We start from the raw sequence: 18,174 nt of genomic DNA, 5'->3' as shown, positions 1-18,174 counted from the left end.
CCTACATCATGTTCCCACCTTGACAACAAATTGAAATACGGGGGGGGGGGGGATTTGTTCCCAGTGCCACACCAGGTTCTCCTGGTTGATACGGACAATTCCTGACCCATTTTTGACACATATCAAATAACTCATCCGCTCCAAATAAATTATAAGGCAACATTGTACGGAACCACACTTTATTTATAAGCAATCCCTTCTGGAGAGAATTATGGGACCAGCACTGGATCTCTAGTGGGATGGATGACAGGGGAAAAAAGACAGGGTCTTGAAACAGTGTACGGTGGCTCCCACCTGCCTGACCTTCTCTTTCCTGTAAAAGGGTAGTGGAAGAAGAAGTGGGGGACTTACTAGAAGAGGAAAAAAACACACTTGGTTTTATTTAACAGGGAGGGAGAAAGGAGGGCAGCAGAAAGAGGAACTACTCCAGTAGGTATACAATTCAAAGAAAGTCTCTAAGCAACAGAAGAGGAGTGGATGGAGACCAACAATGGGGTTTGACTAAGTGACTGTTCAGAGCCTCTCTGACCTGCCCCTGGCTACCCAGTCCCAGGATGCAGAGACTAGGCGCTAGTCTCTGCCACACATCTTGGTGCTGGAGCTGCTACTGAGTAAATTCTGCTGTGTGAGGGCAGAAGGCAGTGGCTGTTCTTTCCTCCGCAATCTTCTGGGATTATTTTACTCCGATGATCCTAAATTTTTTTTACATTATTTATTTTATATATACTGCAACTTTAGTTATACTGTGTGCAGTGTATCCAATGTTCACTTTAATATTAAATATGAATGGATGGATCCATTCATACTTAGAGTAGACCAATTTAAGTCAATGGGACTGACGTTAGTTATGACTAACTTAAATCCCTTTGATTTCATGGTATCCAATCCATTTTTTAATTAATTTCAATCATTGATTTTAATTGAGCGGGGCGGGGGGAATTAAGAATAACAGCATACTAAACAGCCACATTATGCAAACATTTCCTCTTCCTTATATCAACAAAATTGGGGTACCAATCATTGTAATTTGTTGGCTGTTCCAAAATTGTTTAAATCACTTCCGTTGTTGCTCACACGTAGCTCAAGATGTCCCACTCAGACTCACTCTCATAGCAGATGCTTATTTATTATTAATTTATTTATATCATTTCTATACTATCCAATAGCCAAATCTCTCTGGGTGATTCACAGACATTTAGAATGGCACAATCCCATTGCTTGATGTACCACTCTCTAATTCTTGCAATTTGATTAGATTTCTAACGCTTTATATATATATTACTGTAGCAGTGACAGTCATGTTGCTTATCAACCCTTTAAAGTTTGTTAATAAAAACAGTCCCAGGGTCAAGAGGTAGTTTTCCCCTGCCGCATATTTTTATTAACAGGTACTAAGCCATTGCTTTTGATTGGTCTATTCTCAATATGGATAAGTCTGGATCCAACCCTGTACAAACCAGACTCTAGATCAGGGGTCCCCAACCTTTTTGGACCTGTGGGGACATTTTGCAATTGGAGAAACTGCTGTGAGCACCACCACAAAATGGCTCCCACGGAGGGTATCACTAGTCATATAATTTGGACTAGCCGTAGGGGCCTGGCTAGTTTAAAGAGAGCTAAAGAGGGGTGGGGAGAGACATAGTAAGGCTAGAGGCTGGGAAGGAGGGGATAATAGGGAGGGGAGAGCCTTGTGGGTGTTGTTGTAGGTCGCCGTGGGCATTGGGGACCCCTGAACTAGAGGATTTGGTAAAGCAGGAATGTCAAACACTTCTGGGTAAATATGTGTGCAGTTGCATGCTTGCTGCAGAGCTTCTCCTGCATTCCACCTTGACAGTATTTCAGACTGTCACCTCCATGGATTTTCTAGTGTGCTAATGTTCCTTGCACCTCACCCCCACTGCTATATTTCATTTCTTTTATTCATCATTCATTTATTTGGGTTTTTCCTTGGGATCCAGCCAGAACAAGAGTTCTAGTGAAATTGACAAGGAGCTGACTACTTCGTCATGTTTTAACTCTTCTACTGTTACTCTTATTGCACTTTTAGAATTACCTCTTGCTTAACACAGATTGGAGAAGCATGCTGACTTAGGAAGAGGAGGTGATTGACTTGACTATAGGATGGTGGAGTGACAAAATACAAATTTAACCCAGTACACTGTTTCTTCAGCTAGAAAATACAGCAGCTAAATTGTCTAGGAAAATAAATTGCTACGTATCTGCTATGGAATCCATGGATTCCAACATTGCTCCCTGTAATACAGAACTCAAGCAGGGTGTGCTGTTGGCTTTGTAACCAAAACAGCCAAGTCACAAACAAGAGGAGGGCAGCAATACATTCTTCAGAAACCTGAAAGTTCAAAAGGACAAAAAAGTTAACACAGATCCCCCACAGATGACAGATCTGCACAGAAATAAAGTGCAGCAAAACTCAAATGGGATAAAATATGGCAGTACCCGTATGAATGAACCTTCTCTACGGAACCCCTTCTGTCCTGATCAGAGCCGGCTAAGTGAGGAGAGCAACACCTGCCCCTGTCTTCCGGTGCTGATGCTGGCAGCCAAAGACCAGGATCCTCACAGTGTGAAGGCAGGAAGCAGTAGAAGGTGGTGGGCGGTGGTAGCTGAGCAGGGAGGGTGGCCAGAACAGCCAAAGCAGGGAGGAAAGAAAGGGGCTGGGCGAGGGGATGAAGAAGGAGCTGGGAGAGAGGAAAGACAAGAGGGGAGAATTGCGGAAGGGGAGAAGGAAAAAGGAAAAATACATAGCAAAGCACAGAGGAGCATACAAGGAGAAAGGGAATGGCAGGCTGAGGAGGGACTGAAGAAGGGGGAGCTAGGGAGCCAGAAGCAGAGAAAGGCACCAAGAAACATAAGCATGGGGGGTGGGGTGCCAGGCCTGGCAGAATCCCCTGCTCTCCTCTTGGCTGGAAGGAAGTACGGGACAATCCTCAGTGCTGATGCTGAAGCAGGGATACGGTCCAACATACTGTTGCACGTCCCACTTGACCCCTCTAATAGCCAGCTCAGGTGGATGAGTGCCTGCCAGTCTGGAAGCTGAAGTGGGCCACCCCAAAATAAGGTCAGGTGATATCTTCACACCTGGAGGACTCCCTTAGAACACAGTAGTAGATATGTTGGTAAATCAAAAGAAAAGGTTCACAATAACCCAGCTCAATGCGACCTGAGCAGGATCAGTGGTGCCACAGGAGCCATGGAACATTGAGTGCCTGTTGAAAAGAAAAGCAGGAACCTGAGGTGGGAGTGGGAACCAGTGTGCTTGAGCCCCTAACAGCTTGTAATATGCTGGAGGAAGGTAGAGTTTGGCTGACAGGAGCCCTGACAAAAACACTTCTGTTGGAGGGGGAGGATATACAGCAGCATCTTTCGCAAGGTTGCACTTGTTCCCTTCCATTTTTGAGCCTGAAAGAATAGGCACCATGTTCAGTTTTATTACTTTGGTTCACCAGCCAAGTTATCACTGTTTTATTTGTACAGCCCCATATTGGAGATGGTGGGGAGGAGTAAGGTTGGGTGGAGCTGAAACATTGTGAATTTGTGGCTGAGGCAACATCTGAACTGGAAGCGTGCAGCGCAACTAACTGCACTGTGTGTCCTTTATATCTGCTCTAAGACTTATGCCAAACTAAATTCTCTCCTACCAGTGGTAGCTAGTTCGTGGCTAGACCACATAGAAGGCTGGTCTGCTCACAGGGATGACTTCAACATTCTATTCCTTACCTATGAAGAAATGAGGAAGGTAAGACATAACAGTGCTAGTCAGTCTGATATTATAAACAGCCAACAAAACCCAACTAACGTTTCTGTGGCCTTTTCTTCCTTGTGCCTCAGATGGCTTTACATAAGAGTAAATGGATGGCTTTACATGCAGAGTAAACAGTTAGTTAAGTGTCCTGATGAAAGCAGACTCTGTGCCTCCCCTTCCCCTGTCCCCAAATGAAGCCAAGCAAGCAAACAATTCACTACTGAGCAATCTACTAATATTGTATTGAAACTAGTGCTGTGCAGAAAATGTCTTCCACGGTTGTTGTTTTTACCAGTCTCATTCAATTTGAAAGAAAAGGAATGGTTTTCAAACAGAAATTCAAAGGAGAAGAAAATGTTGGAGGAATTTCCATGGGTTGGGTTCAAGGTTCTTCAAGGTTTACCTTATTTTGAGGCAGCCGAGGAACGTACACGAGTGACCTGTCTTTTATTGCGCTATCATCTCTCTGGCAGCCTGTAGCCTCCTCAGCTTCCCACACTTAATTTCAGCCCAAGGGAAAACATCCTGAGGTAATTCCAGCCACAGGGCTTTTTCACATCCAGCAGCACAGGCAACCTGGGAGGCTGCAGAGCAATGAAGAAATATATAAAAGAAAGAAAACACACACAGCACCCTTGGCCACCTCACAGTGATTAGGGAAGCTGAAGAACACCACTCAAAGAAATTCAAAATAAATTATAAAACACCCTGAGAAAGAGGCAGAAAAATGAAAGCCTCTTTCATGGGGAAAGAACATTCTCAAGAAATTGAAGGTGAGATTTGGGCAAAGCAGTAGCTCCTCTTCTTCCCTGGAATGGGACAAAACACCGCCCCCTCACACCTGCCTCAGGGCTTTCAGAGAAGTAACAGCATTATATGCATTAGAGCCAAGATGTATCCACAATCACCCTTCTGATATGTAACATTCCAAAGATGCTGGGGAAGGTGCTGAACCCTGAAGAATGACAGCTGGCACTGAACCAACATTTCTCAGGAGACAAATGGAGAATCAGGAGAAGCAAACTTTGTGAGGTTAAAAGTCTGGGCTGCTTCTCTCTCAGTAACCCAGAGTGCCAGGTTCACACATCGCAGAGCCTGAGTTGTTTAGAAAGGTGGAAGCAGCAAGCAGTTGGCAGATTCAGAAGTGCAGGGTCCCTTCATGATAGTCCCAGCCATGCCCCCTCACACCCACGCCCCCTTCTAAGATTATACAGTCTATAAACTTATACAATAAAAATGAGCTTTCAGTCATTTTGGAGTTTTGTTGAGCGATGAATGCAGGACAAGGGCATGTCTTTTTGTGATTCAGCAAGAAGGCGGCAATAATAGCTTCCAGAAGTTCCAACTGATCACCCACAGTGCCAGAAACACATCTTGTAATATACTCCCTAGAGCAGTAATTTGGATTGTTGATCGCTGTTCCGGTTTCTTCCAATATTCTGTGGCCTCTGCGACCACTGACTTCATAGGTTTTTTTTTTCATGAGTCCAGAATCCATAGTTCAGTCATCTCTTACGGTGTTTTAGTTGGATCCAGACTTAGTCATGCTTAGAGTGTTGTTGTTCAGTCGTTCAGTCGTGTCCGACTCTTCGTGACCCCATGGACCATAGCACGCCAGGCCTTCCTGTCCTGCGCTCTCTCCCAGAGCGTGCTCAAGTCCATATTCATTGCATCAGTGATGCTATCTAGCCATCTCATCCTCTGCCGTCCCCTTCTCCTTTTGCCCTCAGTCTTTCCCAGCATCAGGGTCTTTTCCAGAGAGTTTTCTCTTCGCATTAGGTGGCCAAAATATTGGAGCTTCAGTTTCAGTATCTGTCCTTCCAATGAGCACTCAGGGTTGATTTCCTTTAGGATGGACTGATTTGACCTCCTTGCAGTCCAGGGGACTCGCAAGAGTCTTCTCCAGCACCACAGTTTGAAAGCATCAGTTCTTCGGCGCTCAGCCTTCCTTATAGTCCAGCTCTCACAGCCATACGTTACTACTGGGAAAACCATAGCTTTGATTAGAGAGACCTTTGTCGGCAAGGTGATGTCTCTGCTTCTTACTATGCTGTCTAGGTTTGCCATAGCTTTCCTCCCAAGGAGCAAGCGTCTTTTAATTTCATGGCTACAGTCACCATCTGCGGTGATCTTGGAGCCCAAGAAAATAAAATCTGTCACTGCTTCCATTTCTTCCCCTTCCATATGCCAGGAAGTGATGGGGCCAGATGCCATGATCTTAGTTTTTTGAATGTTGAGTTTCAAACCAGCTTTTGCACTCTCCTCTTTCACCCTCAACAAGAGGCTCTTTAGATTCGCTTTCTGCCATTAGGGTGGTATCATCTGCGTATCTGAGGTTGTTGATAATTCTCCCGGCAATCTTAATTCCGACCTGTGATTCATCCAACCCGGCGTTTCTCATGATGTACTCTGTATATAAGTTAAATAAGCAGGGCGACAATATACAGTCTTGTCGTACTCCTTTCCCAATTTGGAACCAATCGGTTGTTCCATGTCTGGTTCTTACTGTTGCTTCTTGACCCTCGTACAGGTTTTTCAGGAGATGGGTAAGGTGGTCTGGTACCCCCATCTCTTTCAGAATTTGCCACAGTTTGTTGTGATCCACACAATCAAAGGCTTTAGCGTAGTCAATGAAGCAGAAATAGATGTTTTTCTGGAATTCTCTTGCTTTCTCCACGATCCAGCGAAAGTTGGCCATTTGATCTCTAGTTCCTCTGCCTCTTCGAAAACCCACTTGTACTTCTGGTAGTTCTCGGTTCACATGCTGCTGAAGCCTAGCTTGTAGGATTTTGAGCATAACCTTGCTGGCATGTGAAATGAGTGCAATTGTACGGTAGTTTGAACACTCTTTGGCATTGCCCTTCTTTGGAATTGGAATGTAAACTGACCTTTTCCAGTCTTGTGGCCACTGTTGAGTGTTCCAAATTTGTTGGCATATTGAGTGCAGCACTTTAACAGCATTGTCTTTTAGGATTTTAAATAGCTCAGCTGGAATCCTGTCATCTCTGTTAGCTTTGTTGTTACTAATGCTTCCTAAGGCCCACTTGTCTTCACTCTCTAGGATGTCCGGCTCAAGTTCAGTGACCGCACTATCATGGCTATCAGGGACATTCAGATCTTTCCTGTATAGTTCTTCTGTGTATTCTTTCCACCTCTTCTTAATTTCATCTGCTTCTGTTAGGTCCCTGCCTTCTTTGTCCTTTATCATGCCCGTCTTTGCACAAAACGTTCCCTTGAGATCTCCGATTTTCTTGAAGAGATCTCTAGTCTTTCCCATTCAGTTGTTTTCCTCGATTTCTTTGCATTGTTCATTTAAAAAGGCCTTCTTGTCTCTCCTTGCTATTCTCTGGAACTCTGCATTCAGTTGGATATATCTTCCCCTTTCTCCCTTGCTTTTCGCTTCCCTTCTTTCCTCAGCTACTTGTAAAGCCTCATCAGACAGCCACTTGGCTTTCTTGCATTTCTTTTTCTTTGGGATGGATTTCGTTGCTGCCTCCTGAACAATGTTACGGACCTCCGTCCATAGTTCCTCAGGCACTCTGTCTATCAGGTCTAATCCCTGAAATCTATTCCTCACCTCCACTGTATAGTCATAAGGGATATGATTTAGGTCATACCTGAATGGTTTAGTGGTTTTCCCTACGTTCTTCAATTTAAGCCGAAATTTTGCAAGAAGCAGCTCATGATCTGAGCCACAGTCAGCTCCCAGTCTTGTTTTTACTGACTGTATAGAGCTTCTCCATCTTTGGCTGCAAAGGACATAATCAATCTGATTTCAATATTGACCATCTGGTGATGTCCATGTGTAGAGTCGCCTGTTGTGCTGTTGGAAAAGAGTGTTTGCTATGATCAGCGTGTTCTCTTGGCAAAACTCTATTCGCCTTTGTCCTGCTTCATTTTGTACACCAAGGCCATGCTTGCCTGTTATCCCAGTGATTTCTTGACTTCCTACTTTAGCATTCCAATCCCCTATGATGAAGAGGACATCTTTTTTTTTGGTGTTAGTTCTAGAAGGTGTTGTAGGTCTTCATAGAACCGATCAACCTCAGCTTCTTCGGCATCAGTGGTTGGGGCATAGACTTGGATTCCTGTGATGTTGAATAGTTTGCCTTGGATTCATACTGAGATCATTCTATCGTTTTTGAGATTGTACCCCAGTACTGCTTTTCCCACCCTTCTATTGACTATGACTGCTACTCCATTTTTCTAAGGGATTCTTGCCCACAGTGTAGATATGATGGTCACCTGCATTAAATTCGCCCATGCCTGTCCATTTTAGTTCGCTGATTCCCAAGATGTCGATGTTCAATCTTGCCATCTCATGTTTGACCACCTCCAGCTTACCTTGATTCATTGATCTGACATTCCAGGTTCCTAAACAATATTGTTCTTTACAGCATCGGATTTTCTTTTCATCACCAGACACATCCACAGCTGAGTGTCCTTTCAGCTTTGGCCCAGCCGCTTCACTCTTTCTGGCACTACTTGGAAATTCCCTCTGCTCTTCCCCAGTAGTATATTGGACACCTTCCGACCTGAGGGGCTCATCTTCCGGCGTCATCTCTTTTAGCCTTGTGATACGTTCCATGGGGTTTTCTTGGCAAGAATACTGGAGTGGGTTGCCATTTCCTTCTCCAGTGGACCACATTTTGTCAGAACTCTCTGCCATGACCTGTCCGTCTTGGGTGGCCCTGCACAGCATAGCTTATGGCTTCACTGAGTTACGCAAGCCCCTTCGCCACAACAAGGCAGTGATCCATGAAGGGGATGCTTACATTAGACTCACTGAAATCAGAGGACCTTAAGAGAGTCATAAGTTGTGACTAACTTTTCCCATTGATTTCAGTGAGTGGCCTTCTGAGCAATGTCTCAACCTAGGGGAAATCACAGTGCACAAAAACCCTTCTCTGGACCCACATTCTCTTGTTCAAGAAACAATGGTTACTGCCACTGCTAATGATGATATCCTCAAAGCTACACAGTAAGGGCCAGCTCAAGGCCATGATGGGTCCCAGAGTAGCTGTCCCTAGTGAGCCTCTTACTCTGCTCCCAGCACTGAACTCACACACAACATACACACATACATACATACACATACACACACACACACACAGAGAGAGAGAGAGAGAGAGGGAATCAACAATGTACAATAATAATGCAAAACCATTTTTCACTGCATACTTCAGTGGAAAATATCTTCCATTCTTTCCTGGAAGCAAAAGACTTATATCTCTTCCATGGTAGAAACCTCAGATACAAACACAAGCTTCTCCTTTTACAAAAAACAGTGCACAGACACAGAAAACATAAACACCCATTGATGCACTCTCTCATATGTACACACGCGTGCTCCAGAAAGAGGCATAAACTGACTCACTGCCTCTTTCAGATGCAACAGCCAAGCAGGCTGTTTTGTTATTATAAAGAAATCAAAGAGGCCTGTCAGGAATCCATGAGTGTGTATATCCCATTAACTTCCAGGGGCCTGCACCTGCCCTTTTTGAATGTAACCTCCTCAAGACCATGCACTGTGCAGTGGCACAACACACAAGACTACACCTTCCCCAGTTTCCCTCCCACTAAGCACACACAGAAAAGCAGAAGGAAAAACACAGAAAGGCTGCAGGAGCTTTCTTAAACCCAGCCTCCTCTTCCCTCTCTCCCCCTACCCGCTTTCTTCCTCCTCCTGGCTGGAGCTTTTGTTTTCCTTCCCAGCTCTCTATTTCCACACAGGGGAGGGGAGAGAGAGAGAGAGAAAGGCAGGATCAAGAGGAGGGCAAGGAAGGGAACAGAGGAAGCAGAGTGTACAAAGCCGCAGACAGCCAAAATGAAGGAGGGAAACATACCACGCAAGCCCCAAGCCCCTTTCTCCTTCCCACAGCAACAACGGCTCCCTCGCTGCATAGCCTGCTAACCTGGCACCCACGGCCACAGGGAGCTGCTCTGGCTGCCATCGCCACCAGCAGCAGCGCCCGCTCACAACAGCATCTCAGGCTCTCCTAGCCTCAGGCTCCGCAGCAGTAGGCTGGTAGTGGGAGGGACTCAGCTCAGACCTGGCTCCAAAAAAAGTCCCGGGTTTTCATACTGGTGAGACCCCCCAACACTGCAAACCTGACGAGCGGTTGGGAGGCAGCATGCATGCGTGGTCCCGACACCCCATGGGTTGTTGTTATGGGCAAACCACATTGTTTTTTCTGAGTGTGTAGTAGGCTTCAAACAAAGCAAACTGTGTTGTCTGTAGGTTTCTTTCTATTGTCTGCTGACATTTGCCACCAGCAGCAAAGGCCCTGCAGATCTCTCTGCTTTTCTGCCCACTACTGATCTGGAACTATGCAGCCTTTGGTTCTTCAGACCACTTGTGTTCTTTTGGGCCGGTGCAGGCTCTCTTGACTGGGGCCAATTTTCACCAGTATTCCTATTATAAATGTCCAAAATAGATTGGGCTTGGTTCCCTGAATCAGTGCCAAGATTCAGTCCACACAGGCTCTCCTCTTTTCAGAAAGGCATGTATATATGTATTCTTCTCATCCATTGTTTCATTCTGCCTTTTATGGTGCTCACCCTCCCAAAGTGGCTTAGAAAGTAAAGCAACAACGTAATATGATTACAACTTGTAATGAAATTTAAAATTAAACATTTTTTAAAAATGGCTGATAAAACAATTATTAAAGTACTGCACCACATTCTTCCAGCAGACTGGAACACTCCCAGTGTTTAGAATGCCTCTAAATGCCAAAAAGGGGAGCTATATGTCTCTCCCACAGGACGGTATTCCAGGGATTGAGAGGGGTGTGCAAATATCTCATTACACATTTCCTATTATCCTGCCTGTTCTATGATTTTGAGTTTCTGGAATGTTACGTTTTACAGTTAGCCTGATGTCAAAACCATGTCCCATTTCAGGATCTCAGAAGCTCCATATTAAAAATATGCAAGTTCCTTGGAAAGAGGCTGACTGACGAGGTGGTGGATGAGATTGTGGATAAGGCTTCAATGGATAATATGAGAGTGGATCCCAGAACAAATGCTGAGAACTTTTCTTCTGACTTAATAGATTTAAGTAAAGGACGCTTTCTTCGCAAAGGTAAGTCAGTGGCAAATCAAACTCAGTGGCAGTACTTGTACAACGGCCCACAGCTTCACCTGCCACTTTTCCACACAGGGCTTATATGGTGCGATGAAGATTGGTTACTCATGGAAGTTAGCAGGTCGTTTACACGATATTGTCAACCTCCAGGGCCACTCCCGTGGTTTATGACCACAGTAAAGCGCAGGGAAGATCCAATTTTTATCTAGAAAGCACTTATGAAGCACTTTACTTGCTTTGTACTTCTGTAATGGTGCTATAACAGCAGTGCCATGTAGTAGCTGTAAAATGTAACACATTGAACTCGCCGAAAAAGACAAACACCTCATGTGAACCCGTGTAAGGAGCAAATCTTAATCCCACAAAGAATCCAGAAGCAGAAGCCCCAGTAAGTAATGGGATAAAAGGCCTGGTGTGATGAAGCCCCTGGAATAAGTAACCCCCACCAAACGTTATACAGTTTCAGCATTCCTGCCCTAAATGTCCCTGGAGTTCTGTCCCCACCACCACCACCATGATCACAGTGGAGGAGGCCCAGCAAACGTGGGGGAGAAAGAAGTACTGAGCCCTACCTTAAACTACAGAATTAGTTATAGGTATCCATTTGTCCATCACTAAGCTCTCCTTTTGCCTCTGCTCCAGGCACTATTGGAGACTGGAAAAACATGATGACCGTCGCACAGAGTGAAAGGTTTGACAGTGTTTTTAAGGAGAGGATGGAAAAGCTGCCCTTCAAGTTCTGCTGGGACATCAGTGATGAATTATGAGTCCGTATCCAGCTTGAAACAAGAAAATAATACGCAGTGTACACGTTTCATCCAGACCTATTTGAATCAGAGATGACAAAACACCAACTTAGTGCACTTCCAAAACCATGTACCGTTATTCTTTAATAGGCTCAAAAATCACAAAAATGTGCTAACTTTCCTCCTAATTTTGAAATATGAAAATATGCTTATTATACTATTAGCTTGGTATCCTCCCCTTTCTTCAAGGACATTTGGGCAACATGCTATTTACACCCATAGCTGTTTCCTTCCTGGGGCGAACTGGAACTTTTCATTGGGAACATGGATCAATGAGACACTTAAAAAAAAAATCATCTTCCCATGTGGGCTCCAGTTCCTCTACATTGGGAGCTCCCATGGGTTCTATTTGGAATACACACATAAACATAAAGATGAATTTCATCTAATATGTAATTTGGTTTGAAGAGAGCAGACCATGTAAATTGTGCTGCTTAACTATATTTGGAACTGTTGAGAGCCTACTCCAGAAACAGTGTCCTGATTTTTAATCAGTGGGAAACACGCTGTTGAAGAGTTAAAGCATAAAGTTAGCGTAACTCATTTGGGTGTGATTCTTGGTGATGGGGGAAATTACTAGAGGTCTGTTGTTCTACATGTGAATTGCTGTAAAAGGACCATAAAATGGATCAGTCTTTGTTAGCAAGTTGCTCAGTTTCAGAGCACACCAAACAGACTCCATCTTGGCAAGAAAATAATTAATGTAACTGCAGATTGTGGGATACTGACCCCACAACTTACCAAGCACAAGTAAGACGGGTGAGCATGCTGCCTCTCGCGTCCTCCTCACTTCCCTGTTGAATCAACAATCTACAATTGGCCGGGTCGCAGGTTGTAAGTGTGATGTGCAAACCCAGAGCACTTTAGGGGCTAAACAACCAACGCTTAACCCATGGCTTGTTGTTACTAACCCACAACTAACGAACCTGTCTGCAACCTGCACCTCTAACTCCCATCATCCCTGATTATTGGCCATGCTGGCTGAAGCTGATGGGGATTGGAATCCAACCAAATCTGGAAGGCCACAGTTTGCCAAGCCCTGCTTTAGGGCAACCCACAGAATCACATAACAGTATTATTCCCTCTGTACTGGAGATGTAGTTAGGGGCAGAGACCAAAAGAAAATGACTTGTCTCCTCATAGAGTTTGTGGCTCTGATGACCTTTGAACAAAGATCTTGTGATATACCTAGTTCATCTACTAAGTCACTCCATTAAGCCAGCTCCCATATTTATATTTATCACACTGTATAAAAAAGCTTCACTACTGAGCATACTTAGAAGGGAGATAAATTCTATTGGGCACATTTGAAATTACTTCAAAATAAACAAGTACAGGATTGTGCTGTTCCTAGACCTATTTGCCATTGGCCTCTGAAAGTGGCTTATGCAATTAGAGTGACAAAGTCTGATTCCATCTCAACTTGTTCAGCCCCAAAGGTAATGCACCTGAGTGCATTTGAACAAATGGTTGAATGGGATAAAGTCCTTGAACTCTCACATTTCCTCCCCAAAACATTTATGATGGCAAAGGGTTATTAATTGTAATTCATGGTTGGAATTAGAAGCCAGCACAATAATCTGGTAGAGGTTGACCAACCCAACTCTATTTCCAGCGGTAGCTGTGGCCATATAAATCTCTGCTTCTCCCACAATGGGAACATTGTATGTGAAACTAGGAAGATCGAGCTGCCCACATCTGCTCCCTCTGACTCACTCTACCTCAGTCTATTCAGGATTCCCAATCATGGGGAGGCTGCAATGCGCATTCATCTGATGCGGTCACACTTTCCAGCTCAACATAGGAAGGCTGGTGCACATGGGGACGTTAAGGGCGACGGTGGTATATTTGCCCCTGCACTCCCTCCACATTTAAGCCCCCATGTGTTAGGTTGAATCCTATGCATAGGTGTCTAGAGAAATGCAGCGGGGGGAGGATTGAAAATTAAGTGAATAAACTGTCTCCAGAACTAGACTATATGTACAGATCCTTGTCCTAGTATGTTCCACAGTGTCTATTCACTGTGGGCCCCAGTCCTTTTCCTCTCTAGGTTGGGGACAGCAGTTTGCATTTGCCCAGGATGCAAAAAGACACTGGCCAGCACCCAAACCTAGTAAATGCCACCCCCGCCCCCATGGCCTGAGGGTTCTTTAGAGCTGACGCTGGTCACCTTCCTTTCCCCAGAATGCCGTCTCAGGGCAAGGAGACGTTTTGCCAGAGGTGGGTCCATACTATTTGTAAGGGGTGCAGTTCTCCCCACTTCTCTCAGACCATAAGAAGAAGCTCGTCAAGCCCCTGCCCCGAAAGTTACTCAACGCTACCATGAGCCCACTACTGCACTTTGCTTCCTGATTCTCGGTCCTCTCCGAGATTCTCGGAGGGGTTTTCTTCCCCTCCATCCTCCCCTCCGTGGGTGCACATGCTCAGAACATTTCCCCCGCTCGGCATCAGTACTATTATGAACAGCAGCAGCAAGCAAAGCTGAGGGGGCAGGGCACCTGTGGGACTGCTCGCCCTGCCTCTCGAACATGGCCATGACGGGGTCTTCTGCATCTGCGCAGGACCAAGCACCTATGCTGACAATCTGAGGGTGCGTGAGGGCACCCATAGCCCATCGGCTCCATGTAATTCGTTAAAAGGAGTTCCATCAGTGCAGACCATCAGCAGCTCTCTTCCTCCCTTCAGGCAGTCATTCTTCAGTGAGTGCTGGAGGACTCTGAGGAGGACTGAGCAGTCTCAGCCTCAGCCCTCAGGAGATTAAAAAAGAGGAACTTTATTATTTTAATGATTTGTATTGTATATTATTCTTTAGTGTATGCAATATGCCCAGAGAATGTCTGTTAGTGAGAAGAAAATAAATAAATAAATACATAAATACATAAATAAATAGTGTCTGTATGTATTAATGCTTTCCTATTTTTCAACTTTATTTTCACCCATGACATCCTTCAGGACAGGCTGTCTGACAGGCAGTAGTTCCATTCATATTTGGATGGCCATTTACAGGAGATGGTGCTGGGCTGTGGGTGCTAAATTCCATGGCATGCTTTGAGGCCCAGCAAGGTTCCATCTTGTTCCACATGCTACTTAGTGTCCACACTGAAACTGCTGAGGGAGGTCATTAGGAGACTTAGGGTGCAGCATCTCTAAGGTATGCTGGTGGCACTTAGCTCCATCTCTCTTTCTCATCTGATCCCAGTGGGGAAGTGGATGTGCTTAATCAGTGCCTGGTCATGGTAATGGACATAATGAGGGTCAATGAAGTGAAGCTCGATCTGGACAAGACAGAGGTACTGCTGGTGGGTGGCTTGACTCTCCAGATGCATGGTGTGCGTGTGCTAACTGTCCGGGAAGGATTTGCAGTCCCCAATTACTGGGATCAAGTCCATAGCTTGGGGGTGCTTTTAGACCCAACTTTGTCACTAGAGGTACAAGTGTCTTCTGAGGGTCAAGCACCTTCTACCACCTTGGGCTGATACAGCAGCGACAACTCTGCCTGTATAGTGACTTGGGATGTTAGAGGAATCCGCTGTGGGAACAAATGAGGCCAGATTCTTACTTACCTCTGCTCCAGGAGGATTCCGTGCAGAACGGCTCTTGGCTGCTTGCTTAACCGGAGCCGTTCGCCTCTGCGCCAATCGCCTTTAAATTAAAAAATAGGCGATCGGCAGGATGTGCCCATAGACTTATACACAAAATAGAGCCGTGAATCTTGCAAATAAGTCTATGGACACATCCTGCCACTCGTCATTTTTTTAAGCAACATGGCGATCGGCGCGGAGGCGAACGGATCAGGTAGCAGCCCTCAAGCCGGGCAGCTCTGCGGAATCCTTGCAGAGCGGAGCTGCTCTGCAGGATTCTGGGGGGGGGAGGGGAATGGATCGCCTCCCCCTCTGGGTGGATTCCACACTGGAATGGATGGTGGGGAATCCATACATCCCTAATAGTGACATCCTTGCTTTAATGATCCATGCCCTGGTATTCCTGTTAGATTACTGCAGTGCATTGTATGTAGGGCTGCTCTTGAATACAATCTGGAAACTTCAGTTAGTACAAAATATGGCAGCTTGGGGACAGGCTGGAACTGGGCATTCCACGCCCAATTCAAGATTCCCATGTAAAAACCTGGAACATCCATGAGGTATGGAACTTGGACCCAAGCTTCTCACCATAGTTGCACCATGAAAGTCTGGATGAGTGCTTTCTGTGGTTGAGTCCCTGGACACAGAGATGATCTCTGATTTGATGGTGATTTTGGAGGTATCCCCATAAAAATCCAGGGGAATCATGAGTATCCATGCCTCAGATCCATGTTTTGTGGTGTGACAGCACCATAAATCTGTGGATCCAAGATTTTCATAATGAAGTCCACAGACACAGAAATGATCTGTTTTGATTTGCTGGTTATTTTGGTGGCACCTTCTGTTAAAAAAAATCCAAAGGATCCATGCTCCCTAATCCATGTTTTTATGGCATGGTGATTCTATGAAGCATGGGAGTGTGATTATTATGGATTCATGTTTTTACATCATGCTTACTCCATGAAGTACAGGATCAATAATTTTAATACTTTGCGCTGTGGCCATGGATGTGATCTGTGATGTAATGATGCATTTGTGGGGACACTGTATAAAAATCCAGAGGACCCATAAGGAACTGCATCTTGAATCCTTTTTCTTTTCTTGCCATCCTGGATCTGAGAAATATAGGATCTATGCCACTGACATGGATTTGCTTTGTGATTCAGCTATGATTCTGATGCGCTACATATAAAATCCAGATGATCCATCCATGCTTTGTATAAATGGTTCACACCATTTGAGGTGAAGCAGAAGATCTGGGATTCTTAGAGTGCATACTTGGACAAAGATGAATTCGGTGCATTTATGGGGGGCGGGGGGGGGACCCAGTGTAAACATTCAGAGGATCCATATTGAATTGTGTGTCTTATCCATGGTTTTATAACATCACACAGTGCTATGAAGACCCACAGCTATGTTATTTGTCACTTATTCCCCGGGCATGGATGTGTTCTATGATATGAAGGTGTTTGGGGGGCCTTTCCCTGTAAAAATGATGAAGATCCCTGATTCTGATCCCTGTTTTTGTGCTGCGGCTGCGCCCACAAGTGGCAGATCCATGATTTTTCTGGTTCAGTCCACAGAGGCAGATGTGCTCTGTCATATGATGGTGGTTTGGGGGGTCTCCCCTTTAAAAATCATATGACATCATGAGGATCCCTCTTTGATTTCATGGATCCTCGTTTTACCCAGTCCCTTTGAAGAGCTTTGAAAAAAGTCCCATTCCAGCTTGCAGCAATGCATGCTTTTCGCAAGAGGCTTTCAGCACAGCAGCAGTTCTTCTGAAGACCATGTCACCAAGTGACCTTGGCCATTCCAGGAAATGCTGCTGAGCTGAAACCCAGTTGTGAGGCATGCTGTGATTCTGTGAGAGCACGGGAGACTTTTTAAAGCAAGAAACAGATCGGCAGGAGTCTCTTGAGCCACCTTGCACACTGAATAAGGTAGACAGAACCCCTGCCTCCCCACAGACATCCGAAAATTCTCTGAATTCTCCCCCTCCCTGCAAAAGGGGCGGAAGGCACAATGCCTCTTTCGCAGAGAGGGAAGAAGTCCACGGAAGTCGGGTTGGCACAGCACTAGTATTAATATAATTCATTCTCACTGTGGAAAGATTGGACCAATTTTAAAGAACTTTCCTTAATTTTACTAGATGTTGATTGGAACGGTGCACTTGTCCACATTTTAGCCCATGTGGATTGTTCAAAATGGTGTCCTAGATCCCTTTCCAGTGTTTGCTTTATGCCCATTGTAGATCCATATTTAATTTCAGACAACATGCTGTATATTTTAGAGGCCAATCCTTTTCTTTCTAATTTAGTTGAACTCTGATTTGTTTGAAAGTTGTTAGTATTGTTTGTTCTCTAATTTGAGGGTTTGCTATGACATATAATATTTGTTGCAACTGTAGGTTGAAGTTCTATCCTGTAACGTTTCTTTAATTTGCTAACCTGATTCTGGACTAGTGCTTATGTACAAATCCCATAACCTATATAAACCTGCTTGTTCCCAAGCTGTATATCTTTCAAATTTCCTGGTTCATAACAGAGCAGATAATGTACACATGGAATTATTGGGGGTGGCGGGGGACTGAGGATCCAACACCATTTCTTCTAGGGTTCTAATACTGCTTGAATAAAGGGAGTAACATTATTTTTTTTAAGCTTTTGGTTTGAAAAAAGTACATTGTAGACATTGATTAGATAACTGAAGCCACATTTAAAGGTATTCGCTCAACCGGTGTCTTTTTAAAAGCAATAGATTGTTGAGGCTTAGAATGGCAGATCCTTTTTATTGGTGACTCGCCATAAGCAAAGGGGCACTTCCATGCTCCATAAACAGTATCTTCTGTGCCTGGCTTGCTCTTCTTTTTACCTTCTTCCCCCGACTGGCACATTAGCAGCAGCAGTGCTGCTGTCATCATCATGGGAGGGCTGG

The 18,174-nt window shown here is 44.8% G+C and overlaps 2 protein-coding genes and 1 long non-coding RNA gene across 4 annotated transcripts in view; 2 read left to right on the top strand and 1 right to left on the bottom strand.

Annotated features, from left to right (window-relative positions):
• LOC146359451 (amine sulfotransferase-like) overlaps window positions 1-14,504 on the top strand; it is a 28,568-nt gene extending 14,064 nt beyond the window's left edge. For both annotated transcript variants that reach the window (XM_084827359.1, XM_084827360.1), the window contains exons 5-7: window positions 3,663-3,757; window positions 10,667-10,847; window positions 11,493-14,504. In XM_084827359.1, the coding sequence (XP_084683485.1) occupies window positions 3,663-3,757; window positions 10,667-10,847; window positions 11,493-11,617 (401 nt within the window). In that variant the 3' untranslated portion in view covers window positions 11,618-14,504. The remainder of the gene's footprint in view (window positions 1-3,662; window positions 3,758-10,666; window positions 10,848-11,492) is intronic.
• Window positions 3,443-18,174, bottom strand: part of LOC146359450 (uncharacterized) — a 15,909-nt gene continuing 1,177 nt past the window's right edge. Inside the window, exons 2-3 of the long non-coding RNA XR_014786662.1 lie at window positions 11,423-11,674; window positions 3,443-4,347 (exon numbers count right to left, since the gene is read on the bottom strand). This is a non-coding gene — a long non-coding RNA (uncharacterized LOC146359450). The remainder of the gene's footprint in view (window positions 4,348-11,422; window positions 11,675-18,174) is intronic.
• Window positions 17,050-18,174, top strand: part of LOC146359449 (amine sulfotransferase-like) — a 25,148-nt gene continuing 24,023 nt past the window's right edge. Inside the window, exon 1 of the mRNA XM_084827358.1 lies at window positions 17,050-17,180. The gene's annotated coding sequence lies outside the window, so the exon portion shown is untranslated. The remainder of the gene's footprint in view (window positions 17,181-18,174) is intronic.

This window comes from Heloderma suspectum, chromosome 1 (assembly GCF_057233095.1).
Source record: "Heloderma suspectum isolate Gila_16-S chromosome 1, 16-S_ref, whole genome shotgun sequence".
Classification (NCBI taxonomy): domain Eukaryota; kingdom Metazoa; phylum Chordata; class Lepidosauria; order Squamata; family Helodermatidae; genus Heloderma; species Heloderma suspectum.
Note: the sequence above shows the minus strand (reverse complement) of the source record. Positions and strands in the feature narration are given on the sequence as shown.